The sequence below is a fragment of the Cherax quadricarinatus genome, chromosome 39, assembly GCF_038502225.1.
Source record: "Cherax quadricarinatus isolate ZL_2023a chromosome 39, ASM3850222v1, whole genome shotgun sequence".
Classification (NCBI taxonomy): Eukaryota; Metazoa; Arthropoda; class Malacostraca; order Decapoda; family Parastacidae; genus Cherax; species Cherax quadricarinatus.
Genome location: NC_091330.1, coordinates 13,036,851 through 13,056,850, shown reverse-complemented (window position 1 = coordinate 13,056,850; position 20,000 = coordinate 13,036,851). Strand labels below are relative to the sequence as shown.

General features: G+C 39.1%; 1 protein-coding gene across 5 annotated transcripts in view; it reads right to left on the bottom strand.

Annotated features, from left to right (window-relative positions):
* The window catches only part of LOC128696354 (protein FAM169B), a 21,408-nt gene that overhangs the window by 1,065 nt on the left and 343 nt on the right, over window positions 1–20,000 (bottom strand). Inside the window, exons 1-8 of one of the 5 annotated variants that reach the window (XM_053787588.2) lie at window positions 19,384–20,000; window positions 17,979–18,996; window positions 17,582–17,693; window positions 11,650–11,792; window positions 7,540–7,622; window positions 7,164–7,332; window positions 5,297–5,476; window positions 1–4,881 (exon numbers count right to left, since the gene is read on the bottom strand). The exon at window positions 1–4,881 is cut by the window's left edge and continues 1,065 nt beyond it; the exon at window positions 19,384–20,000 is cut by the window's right edge and continues 343 nt beyond it. In XM_053787588.2, coding sequence (XP_053643563.1) covers window positions 4,598–4,881; window positions 5,297–5,476; window positions 7,164–7,332; window positions 7,540–7,622; window positions 11,650–11,792; window positions 17,582–17,682 — 960 coding nt within the window. In that variant the 5' untranslated portion in view covers window positions 17,683–17,693; window positions 17,979–18,996; window positions 19,384–20,000 and the 3' untranslated portion in view covers window positions 1–4,597. Of the gene's footprint in view, window positions 4,882–5,296; window positions 5,477–7,163; window positions 7,333–7,539; window positions 7,623–11,649; window positions 11,793–17,581; window positions 17,709–17,978; window positions 18,997–19,383 lie in introns of all 5 variants that reach the window. The other 4 variants (XM_053787589.2, XM_053787591.2, XM_053787590.2 and 1 more) reach the window with 4 other exon arrangements.

Genomic DNA, 20,000 nt, shown 5'->3' with positions numbered 1-20,000 from the left:
GTGTGTGTGTGTGTGTGTGTACTCACCTAATTGTGGTTGCAAGGGTCAAGACTCAGCTCTTGGCCCTGCCTCTTCACTGACCACTACTAGGTCCTCTCTCTCTCTCTGCTTCCTGAGCTTTGTCATACCTCGTCTTAAAGCTATGTATGGTTCCTGCCTCCACTACATCACTTGCTAGGCTATTCCACTTCCTGATGACTCTATGACTGAAGAAATACTTCCTAACATCCCTTTGACTTGTCTGAGTCTTCAGCTTCCAATTGTGACCCCTTGTTTCTGTGTCCCCTCTCTGGAACAACTTGTCTCTGTCTACCTTATCTATTTCATGCAGTATTTTGTATGTCGTTATCAAGTCTCCCCTGACCCTCCTGTCCTCCAATGTCGTCAGTCCGATTTCCGTTAACCTTTCTTCATAGGACATACCCCTGAGCTCTGGAACTAGCCTTATTGCAAACCTTTGCACTTCGTGTGTGTGTATGTGTGTATGTGTGTACGTGTGAATGTGTGTGAGTGTGTGTGTGTGTGTGTGTGCCTGTTTGTGTGTGTGTGTGTGTGTGTGTGTGTGTGTGTGTGTGTGTGTGTGTGTGTGTGTGTGTGTGTGTGTGTGTGTGTGTGTGTGTGTGTGTGTGTGTGTGCCTGTTTGTGTGTGTGTGTGTGTGTACAGCCTCTCTTCACTTAACGACGGAGTTCCATTCCTAAGACCATGTAGTTATGTGAATTCGCCGCTAAATTAGGAGCATACTATAATGGTAAAGAGTTTGTGTCATCCCTCTTTGATATTGTTATAATGTCACCTTTGCACCATTTCTGGTATATTTTTAAGCATTTATTAAGTAGTATACATGTACTGTATATTGAAATAAACAACAGAAGAAATCAGCTCTAATATATATTATTAAGTATGAATACTGATCAGAGAGCCCGTTGTAAGTCCAAGGCTTCAGTAAATGAGTATGTCGTTAAGTGGCGTACTCGTTTACCGACGCCTCGGACTTACGAAGGGCTCTCTGACCAGTATTCATACCTAAATAATGTATATTAGAACTGATTTCTTCTATTCTGTTTATTTCAATACACGAAGAAATACACGAGAAATGTTATAAATGGTGCAAAGATGACATTATAACAATATCAAAGATGGTTAACACAAACCCACCACCATTATAGTATGCTCCTCCCTTAGCGACAAATTCATTTAACAACGTGGTCTTAGGAATGGAACTCCATCGTTAAGTGAGGAAAGGCTGCAGGCACACACGCACACACACACACACGGACACACAAACGGACACACAAACGGATACACAAACGGACACACACACGGACACACACACGGACACACACGCGGACACACACACGGACACACACACGGACACACACACGGACACACTCACACACACACACACATACATACACACACACACACACACACACACACACACACACACACACACACACACACACACACACACACACACACACACACCGAGCATGTCTCCGGAAGCACACATCAATCAGATAACTGCTGCAGCATATGGGCGCCTGGCAAACCTGAGAACAGCATTCCGACACCTTAGTAAGGAATCATTCAAGACACTGTACACCGTGTATGTCAGGCCCATACTGGAGTATGCAGCACCTGTTTGGAACCCGCACTTGATAAAGCACGTCAAGAAACTAGAGAAAGTACAAAGGTTTGCAACAAGGTTAGTTCCAGAGCTAAGGGGAATGTCCTATGAAGAAAGATTAAGGGAAATCGGCCTGACGACACTGGAGGACAGGAGGGTCAGGGGAGACATGATAACGACATATAAAATACTGCGTGGAATAGACAAGGTGGACAAGGACAGGATGTTCCAGGGAGGGGACACAGAAACAAGAGGCCACAATTGGAAGTTGAAGACACAAATGAGTCAGAGAGATAGTAGGAAGTATTTCTTCAGTCATAGAGTTGTAAGGCAGTGGAATAGCCTAGAAAATGACGTAGTGGAGGCAGGAACCATACACAGTTTTAAGACGAGGTTTGATAAAGCTCATGGAGCGGGGAGAGAGAGGGTCTAGTAGCAACCGGTGAAGAGGCGGGGCCAGGAGCTAGGACTCGACCCCTGCAACCACAAATAGGTGAGTACAAATAGGTGAGTACACACGTTAGGGTAGAGGGTAGGGGGGAGACACTCACAAACAGGCCAAGTGTCTTAGTGACAAGTGCCTTGGACAAAATATTAACTAACTGACACACCCACACCCACACACACACACCCCACACCCACACCCACACATTATAGTATGCTCCTCACTTAGCGACAAATTCATTTAACGACATGGTCTTAGGAACAAAACTCCATCATTAAGTGAGGAGAGGCTGTATAGGAAAGAATAGGGTGATGAGGATAACAAAATTTAGGTAATGAAAGATTGGATATCAGATTGGAGGGAAAGAGTATGGAGGAGGTGAATGTATTCAGATATTTAGGAGTGGACATGTCACCAGATGGGTCAGCGAAAGATGAGGTGAATCATAAAATTGATAAGGGAAAAAAGGTGAGTGGTACCTAGGAATCTGTGGAGACAAAGAACTATGTCCATGGAAGCAAAGAGGGGAATATATGAGAGTACATGTACAGTTTTACCAATGCCAATATGGGTGTGAAGCATGGATCGTGAATGTTGCAACAAGAAGGCTGGAGGCAGTGGAGATGTCATGTCTGAATGAAATGCATGATGTGAATATAATGCAGAGAATTCATAGTTTAGAAATTAGGAGGAGGTGCAGGATTACCAAAACTATTATCCAGAATGGTTCAGACATGTAGAGAGGATGGTACAAAATAGAATGACTTCGAGTGTATAAATCTGTAGTGGGGGAAAGGCAGGGTAGGGATCAGCCTAGGAAAGGTTAGAGGAATGGGATAAAGGAGGTTTTGTGTGCTAGGGGCTTGGACTTCCAGCAAGCATGCGTGAGCGTGTTAGATAGAAGTGAATGGAGAAAAATGGTTTTTAGGACTTGACGTGCTGTTGGAGTGTGAGCAAGGTAACATTTATGAAGGGATTCACTGAAACTGGCAGACCGGACTTGAATCCTGGAGATGGGAAGTACTCTGAAGGAGGGGTGTTAATGTTGCAGTTTTATAACTGCAGTGAAAGCATGCCTCAGGCAAGACAGTGATGGAGTGAATGATGATGATGAAAGTTTTTCTTTTTCAGGCCTTGGTGGGAGACGGTCAATGTGATGACAGTGCCAAATAACGTCAGTCAATTCAAAGTTAAAGAGGTAAAACCAGAATCCGAGCTCAGCCCTAGCTAACTCAAATAGTTAACTATAATCATTGAACTGGCAGTGAGGTCAACGGTGCCAAGCTCACCTAAGATCATGTGAGTATGTAAATGTTCCTCTTTCCATACTGTTCTATTTGCTTATGACAGTCTCAGAACTTAGACCAAATTACAGTATGGAGGTATTTAATTTCTTCCTAAAGTGGGTTTCAACTGCACCAATAAAAGTAAATCAGCAGACAGTTTATATAGTATAAGATATTGTTCATGTGCAAGTAAATCATCCAGTCATTTGGATAGATCTACTCAACTGCATAAACATGCAATCCACAAGTAAACAAGGCAAAAATGAGGAATAAAAAATATTCTTATACAGGAAAGAACAAACAAGAATATAATGAGTGGAGAACTACAGTCATAGTGAAAGGTTGAGTAGGTAAAGAATCAACAATGGAAAAAAAAAACTGTTTTCCCCATGACAATGTTCTCATGGGTGAAAGAAGCCAACCTGTTAAAAGTTTTATAGCTATGAATTCCACTGTCAGGATATCTGTCTGGATATAATCATCTAACCATTTACATAATGTTAAACCTTTAGGATGGCATCAAAATTACTGAATTTAAAGTCCTTGCATTGTATGACCCACAAGTTTAGCTTGTTACATAAATGACAGTCTAATGGAGCACCTTCTGCATCTTTCCATTACAGTACAGCAATCTAGCATTAATATTGCATATGTTCAAATTCTAGCAAATTTATAACTTTTACATCATATAGTGGTCAGCAAACCTAACTACAAAGTCTTGTACACTTAAAATATTTGTGCTGAATGTTGTGTGTAGTATGCAGAATACTGCTCTCGATGCCAATCTCTGATCCAAGTCCAACTCATACAAGTAGGAAACTCAATGCACTGGACCAAAGAAGAATGAGCTATTTTTTCTGGCATTTACGGTAGCAGTTCATCTAAATCGTACATAAATTACTAATCCAGTATTTGAACATAACAGTACATGCACACTTAAAATCATCCTAATCTCACAAAAAACAATTCTCTCCATTATTTCTGTAAAACAAATTTATTAACCAGAACTTGTGCACAGTAATCTCATTTTCGAAGCTAACCACTCAACTCCATCAGGTATCTTGCTTAGTAATTAAATTTTTTATTTATCCTATATATTAACAACAGTATTTAAAATTTGTAAAACTATTTTTTATATAAACAAATTTATAAACACTTCCTGAAGAAGTTTCAACAAACAACAAATGAACTTTAATAAATAAAATGAGTGCTCATTATACCTCCTCCAGCTTTTGCCCTTAAGAGGTATCACAAGGTTCTGATTCCTGCTGCTGTTGAGAGTCTTGCTTTTGCTGCAGACTTGTCTGTTCCATGGGTTGATCTGTTTGTTCCATGGGCTGCTGGGCTTCTTCCATGGGTTGGTGAGGTTGTGAAGCATTATGAGTACCAGCTCCATGAAGAGCACCACGCATCATGAGTGAGCCTAGCATAAGAGTCACAGTACCAGACACTTCTCCATCTTCATCCAGTGTCCAAAGAGTATCTCGCAGCTCAGGGTAGACTTGAATAAACTTCAGCAGCACTGGAAAAAATAATCCAAAATTGAAAAATAAGATTTATTTTATACTCTTCAAAATGCATGTTTAGTTGTAGAAGATAATTAACATTATGCAAGCTCTTAACCAGTAAATACAGTTTTTGCTCGGTTATCACACCTAAACTGGAGGAGTGAAAGGAAAAAACTGATAAAATTCCAGTTGACTTGTCTTAGAGATATATATTCTTAAAAAGTTTGACCAAATAAGTATCTGTGGGTCTCTTGATGGCAAACATTAAGAGATTTGATCCTAGAACAAATGAGAAAAATAAAATGTAAAAAGGAATTCATTACTATCAGTAACTTCACTAATTTAAAAGAAAATCCAGTACTGTATCTCATCTAATATTACTGTCTCAATATTTAAGATATGAATAGGGCAGCATTTTTGAGAGCTTACCTTTACACATGCTAAGAGAGACCGGATGAGATAAACCAAGGTGATCACCAGGAGGAAGTTCTGATGCCAGTGTTCTTAAAAGAGCCAACGAATGACCCTGCCTTCGAGCACAAGGTCGAACGTACATGGTATCCAGCGTGTCACATGCATACACATCCTCACCACCCCATATACTAGTACCTGTTTATTAAAAGTTAATTAAATAATCTCACAAATAACGAGTATAGGTCTTTGTGTTTACTCAATATATTCTAAAAATAACTTAAAATCTATACATACACTATTTCTAGTACAGTAGGGCCCCACTTTATGGAGTTTTGCTTTACGGCGTACCATTAATACGGTCATTTCAAATTATGATCAAAACTCTCTATACGGCTCCCCCCACCTGACTTTCTAATATGGTCATCGTGCCCTGCCCGGTTTGTTTACATTCTCCGTGAGATCCTTTAGCATTAAGTCTCTCCATTATGTCTAGAAACTCCAAAATTTCAAGCGTTTTTCAGTTATTTCATATTTTATATATACTCTGATAATTATACTTAGGTATACCTGTATCTAAATAAACTTACACACTGTGCTGGCATGAAGGTACACATTAAAATCAGTAAGAGTGTCTTATGTCTTGAGACACCATATTAGTAATAATCACCGAGTCTCATTGAATGTCATATATTACGTTAATATACATATTTTCATTAATCCATCTATGATATTTTTTCAAAATTATATAATAAACACAATACATAACATATAAAGATGATAAATACACCCCACAGTAGAATAAAGAAAGAAGAAATATGAATAACATTTTCTCTAGTCCAACATAAGAGAAAATGTGTTACCGGGGGTAACTGCAGAAAATTATTCCTTTCATATGTAACTAAGTTTATTCAGGTATACACAAATAGAGTTACATATTTTATCATATATACCAGCATATGTGTAAAGTACCTAAGATAACCCAAAAAAGTCACACAGTGACTTATTTCCATTGCCTTCACTCAGAGCTTCATTTCTTCTAAAAATGGTGTTACATGAAAATGGGAGTGTTCCTCTTTATTTATTCTACCGCATCAATGTAAAGACAACTTGTACGCAATGTAACTTGTACACAAACCAGACGTGTACACCTAGACTGTTTACAAAACCTGCGTTTGCCTGGTTTGTTTACATAACTCTGTGCCTGTCCTCTCTCATGTACTTATTCTTTCTCTCTCTCATTTATTCATTTTATCCCATTTACTCACCCCTGACCCTACATTAAGACTACAAATATTTGAAGGTAAGTAATGAGTGAACTGTATATGCATTTTATCGCTCTGGAATGCTTAAATGTCATAGAATATTATGTGTGGATGGGGTGGCCTGGTATGGTAGCCTGGCTGGCTACCATACATACCACACTTGATTTCTTACAATAAATACTACTCATCTCACCCTAGATTAAGACTACAAATATTTTAAGGTAAGTAATGAGTGTACTATATGTGTATTTTACTTTTTTATTTTTTTAATGCCTAGTTCCATTGCTAACTTAATATATGTTAGTGTAAACTTGTTATGTAGTATTTCTATGCATTTATAAGTGGAAAAAAAAAGGGTGTTCCACTTTACGGCGATTTCCGCTTTACGGCGGTAGCCTGGAACCTAACCTGCATATCAATGGGGCCCTACTGTATACAGTATGTATAAAAATAGTGTATATACACGGAAAGTAAGTGGAACAAGGAAAAAACAAACATTACTGTATAACATTAACCAAAAGAGCTAGGAAAAAGAAGTTCATGCAGATCACCGACCTCCATGACAATAATGTTGAAACTGCAGAATAGAGAAAGGAATGAGATGTAAGCATAGCACTGACCCTTGCGTTTGAGCGAGCACATGCCAGCTGGGCGGTGCAGATGCCAGAGGAGGTACGTGGGATCAGTCAGGGGACAGCAGCCATAGGGCACTTCAGCCTCAGCCTCACGAGCAGCATAGTCCAGCTGTGTCAGCACAAGCACCAGCAGCCGCTCACCCAGGCAGGAAGTCTGACACAACAGGCACTTTTGCCACTAATGTTCAATACCCACAATTGATTTTTAAGTTTCAAAGTCTCATTCAATAATTATTCCATAGAAGTGTTCTCTAATATTCATGCAATAGTTTTGTGCCAATAACATTCAATATTAACAACAAAATAAAGCTCTGAAACTTAAGTCATAAATGAAATAATTTGCAAATGCTTATTTACTCACTCGAACCCATCCACTGTTTGGTGAATTAATGCTCAAAACTCTCTCTAATGGATGCCAGTCACCTTTCAACCAGATGTACTTGTCTGTTGAGAAAATCCACCATACTATAAATACTGAACATATGAAATGAACATGAAAAGAAATAAAAATTAAAAATAAAAATATATGCCAGGAATCTAGGTAGTAGGTTGGTAGACAGCAACTGCCCAGGGAGGTACTACTACCATCCTGCCAAGTGAGAGTACTTGTTTTACACGATGGTAGGATTGCTGGTGTCCTTTTTTCTGTCTCATAAGCATGCAAGATTTGAGGTACATCTTGCTACTTCTACTTACACTTAGGTCACACTACACACTAGTAGTGACCAGTGAAGAGGTGGGGCCAGGAGCTTGGACTCAACCCCTGCAACCTCAACTAGGTGAGTACAACTAGGTGAGTACATACATGTACATGCATATATATACACACCCCTCTGGGTTTTCTGCCATTTTCTTTCTGGTTCTTGTTCTTGTTTATTTGCTCTTATCTCCATGGGGAAGTAGAACAGAATTCTTCCTCCGTAAGCCATGCGTGTCATAAGAAGCGACTAAAATGCCAGGGGCAAGAGGATAGTAACCCCTTCTCCTGTATACATTACAAAAATTAAAAAGAAAAACTTCTGTTTTTCTTTTTGAGCCACCCTGCCTCGGTGGGAAATGGCCGATTTGTTGAAAAAAACAAAAATATGCCAGGAATATGAATCATGGAGTTAGAATGATTTAACCCTTTGATTGTTTCGATCGTATATACAATATGTATACCTCTTACGAGCCACCATGTTTAACGTATATACTATACTCAAAAATTCTACCGGCTTCAAATCAAGCATGAGAAAGCTGGTATGCCCACATGTGAGAGAATAGGTCTGTGTGGTCAGTGTGCACCATATAAAAAACATCCTGCAGCACGCAGTGCATAATGAGGAAAAAAAAACTCTGACCGTGTTATTAGATTAAAACGCCGACTTTGAGGTGTATTTTCGTATAGTTTTTATGGTTATATTCTCATTTTTGTAGTCACATTTGATAGAATGGAGAACATATTATAGAAATAGTAGGGGAAATGTTTGATTTTTGCCGATGTTCAAGAGTAAACAAATGATGTCATTGTCCAATAAATGTCTAACTAGCCATTCTAATATGCAGTCACGAATGGGTTGATATTATTTATACAAGTATGTATTACAATATTGCAGTTGTCTGCATAACAGTAAATCTTCTATTTCTTGATTGAATAAAAATTCAAAATAGAAAGCAAGAGTAATAACAGAGGGGCCTGGAGAAGTGACCGATGAACAAAGAAAATGTTATTTTGGAGCCAGGAATGTCTGCATTGTTCATTCTGGACCCTATTTTGAAATTGGCATAATTTTTAATTTGTGTGAAATTGGCGAAATTGCCAATTTCTAACCACTATATTGGGTAGTTGAAATCAGTAAATAGGAAGTTTCTTGTACTCAATCTATAGAACAAATGGAGTCCTAAAGAAATAGTTATGAGTTTGGTCGACTGGAACAATGAAATTAGCCGAAAATAGAGCTCAAAGTGGGCGAAATTGCCGATTCATAAATACGTATCGCTGAGGTCTCTAACTTCGTGAGAGTGTAATTCCGTAAGTTTTCCATCAAATTTCGTACTTTTGGTGCCATTACCATCAGGAAAAGATTCTCTATCATTTCATAAGAAAAAATAATTCTTTTTTTTTCAAATATTGCCCCAGGGCCAGACTCATGGAACTCTGTGTTCATCAAGAACTGCAAGAAGCCCCTATCACGAGCCTTTTCCATCCTATGGAGAGGGAGCATGGACACGAGGGTCGTCCCACAGTTACTAAAAACAACAGACATAGCCCCACTCCACAAAGGGGGCAGTAAAGCAACAGCAAAGAACTACAGACCAATAGCACTAACATCCCATATCATAAAAATCTTCGAAAGGGTCCTAAGAAGCAAGATCACCACCCATCTAGAAACCCATCAGTTACACAACCCAGGGCAACATGGGTTTAGAACAGGTCGCTCCTGTCTGTCTCAACTATTGGATCACTACGACAAGGTCCTAAATGCACTAGAAGACAAAAAGAATGCAGATGTAATATATACAGACTTTGCAAAAGCCTTCGACAAGTGTGACCATGGCGTAATAGCGCACAAAATGCGTGCTAAAGGAATAACAGGAAAAGTCGGTCGATGGATCTATAATTTCCTCACTAACAGAACACAGAGAGTAGTCGTCAACAGAGTAAAGTCCGAGGCAGCTACGGTGAAAAGCTCTGTTCCACAAGGCACAGTAGTTGCTCCCATCTTGTTCCTCATCCTCATATCCGACATAGACAAGGATGTCAGCCACAGCACCGTGTCTTCCTTTGCAGATGACACCCGAATCTGCATGACAGTGTCTTCCATTGCAGACACTGCAAAGCTCCAGGCGGACATCAACCAAATCTTTCAGTGGGCTGCAGAAAACAATATGAAGTTCAACGATGAGAAATTTCAATTACTCAGATATGGTAAACATGAGGAAATTAAATCTTCATCAGAGTACAAAACAAATTCTGGCCACAAAATAGAGCGAAACACCAACGTCAAAGACCTGGGAGTGATCATGTCGGAGGATCTCACCTTCAAGGACCATAACATTGTATCAATCGCATCTGCTAGAAAAATGACAGGATGGATAATGAGAACCTTCAAAACTAGGGAGGCCAAGCCCATGATGACACTCTTCAGGTCACTTGTTCTATCTAGGCTGGAATATTGCTGCACACTAACAGCACCTTTCAAGGCAGGTGAAATTGCCGACCTAGAAAATGTACAGAGAACTTTTACGGCACGCATAACGGAGATAAAACACCTCAATTATTGGGAGCGCTTGAGGTTCCTAAACCTGTATTCCCTGGAATGCAGGAGGGAGAGATACATGATTATATACACCTGGAAAATCCTAGAGGGACTAGTACCGAACTTGCACACGAAAATCACTCACTACGAAAGCAAAAGACTTGGCAGACGATGCTTCATCCCCCCAATGAAAAGCAGGGGTGTCACTAGCACGTTAAGAGACCATACAATAAGTGTCAGGGGCCCGAGACTGTTCAACTGCCTCCCAGCACACATAAGGGGGATTACCAACAGACCCCTGGCAGTCTTCAAGCTGGCACTGGACAAGCACCTAAAGTCAGTTCCGGATCAGCTGGGCTGTGGCTCGTACGTTGGTTTGCGTGCAGCCAGCAGCAACAGCCTGGGTGATCAGGCTCTGATCCACCAGGAGGCCTGGTCACAGACCGGGCCGCGGGGGCGTTGACCCCCGGAACTCTCTCCAGGTAAACTCCAGGTAAACACCAGGAATCACCTCAGGATTTGGGGTTTCGACAGTCAAAGGGTTAATAGCAAAAACTGCACAACATTTGTAAGCCCCAATTTTGTTCTACTCAGCAGGACAATATACAGAATGCATAGCATATGTTCGCTGCACAATTTTCTATAGTTGAGAAGCATAATATATATAATGACTTACATAAAAATTCTTATACTGAAACAAGCCACAACCTTTTTGTGATATTTAAGTTTAGAAATATTTTTTCTGTTAATTAATAATAATAGCTCAATTAAAAGAATAATGATGGGGTAGAGAATGCTGAACACACTGCTATCAAAGAATGAAAATTCTGCATTTATTTACTGGTGACCAAGACCAAATTAAAATAACACTGCTGGGTGAACAGACATGATATCATGTCTGTTCACCCAGCAGTTAGTTATATATTTTTGATGTTTTATTTGAATGGCAAGAAAACTGACAAAACTTTCTTCATGAATTAGAACACATCCAAATACACTGGTTACAAATACATACTGTACTTCCTTGATGCAAGCAGAAATCATAACACTGAATATATGAAAAATGAGCTAAGAATACTGTACTTTCAGTAAAAATAAGATTGAAAGGTTATCCTCTGGGCAGTAAGCCTATAGTTATTAATAACAAGTTTCTGCATCGCATATTCTTGCAAATAGGAAAGGAGATGATCAACAGTAAAGTATAAACTAACATAAATCAGCACAGTCCATACCTTCATTACTGTCTGTGTACACGAGGATTCCCTTCTCTTCTTCGTGTGATGCTTCCTCATTTTCTGTACACAGCTCTGGAAAGAGGCACTCTCCTGGCACTGCTACAGCTAAATCTTCTGATGTAATTTCTTCTGGGGTTTGCCTGTGTGCAAATGATTAAATTACAAGAAATTAATTGTGTATCAAACATACACTGTTCCACTCAATTAAAAAAAAAGAAATATGTAGCAGCAAAATGAATCATTCTGATACATTTAAAACAGCCCTAGAGATAATAAGATAAATTATTTTAGGAATTATAAAGAAACAAAACAGCAGCAATACTGTTCATTTTTGTACAGTATTTAAAATAGCCCCAGAGGTTACATATTTAAAATCACTTAAGAAATTAAAATACTGTAATTACTGTATTATATGTAGGGGTCATACAATTTTTAAATACTGTACAGTAGACCGTTACATTACACAGCAGTTACGTTCCTGAAAATGCCGTGTTAGGTAAATCCGTGTCAGATAAACTGAAGAACTTAAGGAAAAAATAGGGTTACGTTCCTGGGAGCCCCAATAAAGCCAAACAACTTTTTTTTTAGACCTCCAGATCTTATGAAAATAAAAGTGAATATGTAATTGCAGTTCAATGTCATGATGTAGCCGCTCAATGTAGTTGAATGGCTATACATGCTCGAGTGATCCGAGGTGCCTTGCAATCAATTCTTAAGTGTCATGATGTATTATGTTGTTTTTACCGCTTAAGACTACAAATACAATGGAAATAATAGTATTTCTTACCTTAAATTGTGGGAGCTGGTATTTGTGGATTACTGTGAAGAGAGTGGAGAGTTATGTTGTGGTCCTACTGGGCTGAGGTGGATGGTAGAGGTTCTGTTACTGAAGTCAATGGTTGTAATGGAGTGTGCATAAATTCTGTAATGGATTTCTGTTCTATTTTATCCCGCAGTACATTATATAACTGACAGTAAGGCATCAGCTGCTCCAGACACCGTTTCAGGGTCCTCGTCAGTGTAAAAGTCTAACTTTAAGTCAGTCAGTAAATCAGTCATGTCTGTCTGTCTGTCTGTCTGTCTGTCTGTCTGTCTGTCTGTCAGTCAGTCAGTCAAAGTCAGTTAGTCAAAGTCAGTCAGTCAAAGTCAGTCAGTCAAAGTCAGTCAGTCAAAGTCAGTCAGTCAAAGTCAGTCAGTCAAAGTCAGTCAGTCAAAGTCAGTCAGTCAAAGTCAGTCAGTCAAAGACAGTCAGTCAAAGTCAGTTAGTCAAAGTCAGTCAGTCAAAGTCAGTCAGTCAAAGTCAGTCAGTCAAAGTCAGTCAGTCAAAGTCAGTCAGTCAAAGTCAGTCAGTCAAAGTCAGTCAGTCAAAGTCAGTCAGTCAAAGTCAGTCAGTCAGTCAAAGTCAGTCAGTCAGTCAGTCAGTCAAAGTCAGTCAGTCAGTCAAAGTCAGTCAGTAAATCAGTCAAGTCAGTCAGTCAGTAAATCAGTCAAGTCAGTCAGTAAATCAGTCAAGTCAGTCTGTCAGTAAATCAATCAAGTCAGTCAGGGAGGCAGGGGATGACGGGAGATCTCCCCACTGACCCACAACAAGGCGGCAGCTTGAGCTGGGGAAATTTTTTCTGCGCCCGCAAACAAAACTGTGTAGAGTTAATTTTATGAAGTGTTGTATAAAACTGCACCGCAATTTTTCAATCATGCAATAAACAAAACATGGCAAATAAATTTTTGTAATATAATGGTCTACTGTCCTTTTATCAGGCATTAAACCCATGTAAGTCATTTAAAACACTGAGTGCTGAAGCCTCAATCCTCCAACCACTAATTGCACAAGTGATGCACTACTCTCACAGCCATGCTGTAGCAGAGGAGAGAGAGATTTGAGCCAAGGAGGAAAGGACAAGTCCAATTCCTTAGACCAAGAGCCTCTCACTAGCATCAAGAAACCTCCTTTGACAGGAAAATTCAAATACAAAAAAATAACATAATATAGTGTTTTTCATTCCCACAGACTATTCAAAACAACCCTAAAGATATGAAACTAAAGTCACTAGAGGAATAAAATTGGATAACAAATAATAACAATATTTTCATTTTCATAGTAGTAGGTTGGTAGACAGCAACCACCCAGGGAGGTACTACCATCCTGCCAAGTAAGTGTAAAACGAAAGCCTGCAATTGTTTTACATGATGGTAGGATTGCTGGTGTCTTTTGTCTGTCTCATAAATATGCAAGATTACAGGTATGTCTTGCTACTTTTACTTACACTTAGGTCACACTACACATACATATACACGTTTATTTATACACACTCATCTGAGCTTTCTTTGATTTTATCTTAATAGTTCTTGTTCTTATTACTTTTCCTTTTATATCCATGGGGAAGTGGAATAAGAATCTTTCCTCTGTAAGCCATGCGTGTTGTAAAAGTCAACTAAAATGCCGGGAACAATGGGCTAGTAACCCCTTTTCCTGTAATAATTACTAAATAGAATAAGAAGAAGAAAATTGTCTAAGTGGGATGTCTAAATGTGCGTGGATGTTGTGCGAATGATAAGAAAGAGATGATTGTGGATGTTATGAATGAGAAGAAGCTGATGTCCTGGCTTTAAGTGAAACAAAGCTGAAGCGGGTGGGAGAGTTTCAGTGGAGAGGAATAAATGGGATTAGGTCAAGGGTTTCAAACAGAGTTAGAGCTAAAGAAGGAGTAGCAACAATGTTGAAGGATAAGCTATGGCAGGAAAAGAAGGACTATAAATGTATTAATTCAAGAATTATGTGGAGTAAAATAAAGGTTGGATGTGAAAAGTGGGTTATAGTAAGCATATATGCACCTGGAGAAGAGAGAAGTGTAGAGGAGAGAGAGAGAGAGGTTTTGGGAAATGATGAGTGAATGCATGGGGAGTTTTGAACCAAGTGTGAGAGTACTTGTGGTTGTGGATTTCAATACTAAATTGGGTAAAAATGTTATGGAGGGAGTAGTAGGTAAATTTGGGGTGCCAGGGGTAAATAAAATGGGGAGCCTTTAATTGAGCTATGTGTAGAAGGAGGTCTGGTAATAAGCAATACATATTTTATGAAAAAGAGGATAAATAAATATACAAGGTATGATGTAGCACGTAATGAAAGTAGTTTGTTAGATTATGTATTGGTGGATAAAAGGTTGATGGGTAGGCTCCAGGATGTACACGTTTATAAAGAGGCAACTGATATATCGGATCATTATTTAGTTGTAGCTACAGTTAGTGTAAGAGGTAGATGGGACAAGAGGAAAATGGCAACAACACGTAAAAGGGAGGTGAAAGTGTATAAAATAAGGGAGGAGGAAGTTCGGGTGAGAAATATGCAACTATTGGCAGAAAGGTGGGCTGGTGCATGTATGAGTAATGAGGGGGTTGAAGAGGGTTGGAATAGTTTTAAAAATACAGTATTAGAATGTGGGACAGAAGTTTCTGGTTATAGGAGGGTGGGTGCAGGAGGAAAGAGGAGTGATTGGTGGAATGATGAAGTAAAGGGTGTGATAAAAGTGAAAAAAGTAGCTTATGAGAGGTTTTTACAAAGCAGAAGTGTTATAAGAAGAGTAGAGAATATGGAGAGTAAAAGAAAGGTGAAGAGGGTGGTGAGAGAGTGCAAAAGGAGAGCAGATGATAGTGGGAGAGGCACTGTCAAGAAATTTTAATGAAAATAAGAAAAAATTTTGGAGCGAGTTAAACAAGTTAAGAAAGCCAAGGGAACAAATAGATTTGTCAGTTAAAAACAGAGCAGGGGAGTTAGTAGATGGGGAGATGGAGGTATTGGGTAGATGGTGAGAATATTTAGAATTTAGAGGAAACTTTTAAATGTCGATGAAGAGAGGGAGGCGGTAATTTCATGCACTGGACAGGGAGGTACACCATCTTTTAGGAGTGAAGAAGAGCAGGATGTGAGTATGGGGAAGGTGCATGAGGCATTACGTAGAAGGAAAGGGGGTAAAGCAGCTAGAACTGACGGGATCATGACAGAAATGTTAAAAGCAGGGGGAGATATAGTGTTGGAGTGGTTGGTATTTTTGTTTAAATATATGTATAAAAGAGGGGAAGGTACCTAGGGATTGGTGGAGAGCATGTATAGTCCCTTTATATAAAGGGAAGGGGTACAAAAGAGACTGTAAAAATTATAGAGGAATAAGTTTACTGAGTATACCAGGAAAAGTGTACAGCAGGGTTATTACTAAAAGAATTAGAGGTAAGACAGAATGTAGGATTGCGGATGAGCAAGGAGGTTTAAGAGTGGGTAGGGGATGTGTAGATCAAGTGTTTACATTGAAGCATATATGTGAATAGTATTTAGATAAAGGTAGGGAAGTTTTTATTGCATTTATGGATTTAGAAAAGGCATATGATAGAGTGGATAGGGAAGCAATGTGGCAGATGTTGCAAGTACATACTATATGGAATAGGTGGTAAGTTACTAAATGCTGTAAAGAGTTTTTATGAGGATAGTGAGGCCCAGGTTAGTGTGTGCAGAAGAGAGTGAGACTACTTCCTGGTAAAAGTAGGTCTTAGACAGGGATGTGTAATGTCAGCATGGTTGTTTAATATATTTATAGATGGGGATGTACAAGAAGTAAATGCTACGGTGTTTGGGAGAGGGGTGGGATTAAATTATGGGGAATCAAATACAAAATGGGAATTGACACAGTTACTTTTTGCTGATGATACTGTGCTTATGGGAGATTCTAAAGAAAAATTGCAAAAGTTAGTGGATGAATTTGGGAGTGTGTGTGAAGGTAGAAAGTTGAAAGTGAACATAGAAAAGAGTAGGGTGATGAGGGTATCAAATGATTTAGATAAAGAAAAATTGGATATCAAATTGGGGAGGAGGAGTATGGAAGAAGTGAATGTTTTCAGATACTTGGGAGTTGACGTGTCAGCGGATGGATTTATGAAGGATGAGGTTAATCATAGAATTGATGAAGGAAAAAAGGCGAGTGATACATTGAGGTATATGTGGAGACAAAAAAAATGTTATCTATGGAGGCAAAGAAGGGAATGTATGAAAGTATAGTAGCATCAACACTCTTATATGGGTGTGAAGCTTGGGTTGTAAATGCTGCAGTAAGGAGGCAGTTGGAGGCAGTGGAGATGTCCTGTCTAAGGGCAATGTGTGGTGTAAATATTATGCAGAAAATTAGGAGTGTGGAAATTAGGAGAAGGTGTGGAGTTAATAAAAGTATAAGTCAGAGAGCTGAAGAGAGGTTGTTGAGGTGGTTTGGTCATTTAGAGAGAATGGATCAAAGTAGAATGACATGGAGAGTGTATAAATCTGTAGGGGAAGGCGGGATAGGGGTCATCCTTGAAAAGGTTGGAGGGAGGGGGTAAAGGAGGTTTTGTGGGCGAGGGGCTTGGACTTCCAGCGTGTTTGAGTGTGTTAGATAGGAGTGAATGGAGACGAATGGTATTTGGGACCTGACGAGCAGTTGGAGTGTGAGCAGGGTAATATTTAGTGAAGGGATTCAGGGAAACTGGTTATTTTTATATCCAGTTATTTTTATATAGCCGGACTTGAGTCCTGGAAATGGGAAGTACAATGCCTGCACTTTAAAGGAGGGGTTTGGGATATTGGCAGTTTGGAGGGATATGTTGTGTATCTTTATACATATATGCTTCTAAACTGCTGTATTCTGAGCACCTCTGCAAAAACAGTGATTATGTGTGAGTGAGGCAAAAGTGTTGAATGATGATGAAAGTATTTTCTTTTTGGGATTTTCTTTCTTTTTGGGTCACCCTGCCTCGGTGGGAGACGGCCGACTTGTTAAAAAAAAAAAAAATTTATACAGCACAGTATTTAATTAGCCCAATGATAATCAAATTTCCTTCCTTGAGTAAAACCTACAGTAAGAATACATAAAAGTATTTTACAGTATTATGGAACATGGTACTGTATACTCACTGAGGTCCAGCATGACTGTGAGTTTCAAGCCAAATAGCAATGTTGGTGATACTCTCATGAACCTCTACATCTGTTGGCAAGGTCAAAGTGTCGGAACTCATCTTGAAAGTTTCTGTTGAAAAGATGTCTGAAAAATGAGCATTTACAATATAAGGAAGATTGTATTGTACTTGTGGGTATCTTAAATTATATACTGTACTATAAAAATAACTAGCTAATATCTAAGAAACTAAAGACTATATAATACTAAAAATGATGGCACATTTTTTTTTAATTTCTAATAAAAAATCTGACTGCTTTAAATAAACAGTTCCTATGGAATTTTTATTTTATTAATAATTAATTACTTTTCTCTAGATGCAATTTATAAGTTTCAAAATATTTACCACCCACTTACCTGGTTACCTGGAGATTACCTGGAGGTTATTCCGGGGATCAACGCCCCCGCGGCCCAGTCCATGACCAGGCCTCCCGGTGGATCAGGGCCTGATCAACTAGGCTGTTACTGCTGGCCACACGCAGTCCAACATACGAGCCACAGCCTGGCTGATCCAGCACTGACTTTAGGTATCTGTCCAGCTCTCTCTTGAAGGCAGCCAGGGGTTTATTGGCAATTCCCCTAATGCTTGATGGGAGGCTGTTGAACAGTCTTGGGCCCCGGACACTTATGGCATTTTCCCATAGTGTACCAATGGTGCCCCTACTTTTTATTGGAGGCATTTTGCATCCCCTGCCCAGTCTTTTACTTTCGTAGGGAGTGATTTCTGTGTGCAGATTTGGGACCATTCCTTCCAGGATTTTCCAAGTGTAGATTATGATATACGTATCTCTCCCTCCTGCGTTCCAACGAGTACAAGTCAAGTGCTTCCAAGCGTTCCCAGTAGTTAAGGTGCTTGACAGAACTTATACGTGCAGTAAAGGATCTCTGTACACTCTCTAGATCTGCGATTTCACCTGCTTTGAATGGAGATGTTAATGTACAGCAGTATTCCAGCCTAGAGAGAACAAGTGATTTGAAAAGGATCATCATTGGCTTGGCATCTCTCGTTTTGAATGTTCTCATTATCCATCCTATCATTTTCTTTGCACGTGCGATCGTGGCACTGTTGTGATCCTTGAAAGTGAGATCCTCAGACATTACTACTCCCAGGTCCCTTACATTATTTTTCCGCTCTATTGTATGACCAGAGTCTGTAGTATACTCTGTTCTAGTTATTATCTCCTCCAGTTTTCCATAACGGAGTAGTTGGAATTTGTCCTCATTGAACATCATATTGTTTACCGTTGCCCACTGGAAACTTTGTTTATATCTTCTTGGAGGTTAACCGCATCCTCAGCAGATGACAGCCTCATGCAGATCCTAGTATCATCCGCAAAGGATGATATGGTGCTGTGATGTATATCTCTGTCTATGTCTGATATGAGGATGAGGAATAAGATGGGGGCGAGTACTGTGCCTTGTGGAACAGAGCTCTTCACTTGCAGGTTTCCACCTTACATCAAATATGAAGTTGTATATAGATGACTTGAAAGTTCATTTATATACATCAAATATGAAGTTATATATAGTTGACTTGAAAGTTCATTTATATACAACCCAAATTTCTGAAGAAAATACTGTTTTATAAATAATATTAGATTTTTTCTTTATAAATGCAGTTTACCTTCAAGACCTTCCTAAAAGAACCACTTGCTTAAGCTGAAAATATATTTTATCATTTATTTTACTGAAATAAATGTATTAAGGTTTTTATCATCCTTCAAAATAATTTGCAATTAAAAAGAATTAAAATAATCTTCACCTGAAATGGGCCTAAGGCGAGGATTAAAAGTTCTGGGAAAGATCAACCCTGGCTCTGTTCACACATCTATATATTTGTAAGTTCTACTATAAGTCTATGAAATTTGTAATGAACACTTAAAAATGCAGAGAAGTTAAGCCAAGTCCTTCAAATTACACAGCACAACTTTGAGTATATCAGTAATGTTGGAAGATAAGATTAGATAAGCTACATCTAGGTTAAACATAGAGCTATAAAAACAAAAATTTCTAAAATTGTTACATTAAGCACATGATTATTATAGGCATACATTAGTAATAAATTATGAAGAGTTTACCTAGGATAACCCAGATATAATGAAACAATGATTAAAAATAGGAGTCTCGAGGCAGATAGCAGAGAGGAGCAGGAGACTGGTAGGCAGCAGAGTTTCAAGATGGACACCAGACAGGACCAGCAGACCTTCAAGATGGACACTCTGGACATGCTCACTGCCTACACCTAAATCCCACAACACACTGACCACAATATTAAATATTCCTCCTTCCCTAGATGCTTGACCCTAGCACACCGAGTAAAACTTTCCCACCGCTCCCACCAACACACTCCAGGAATACCTGAAGGCCTACCGGCAGTAC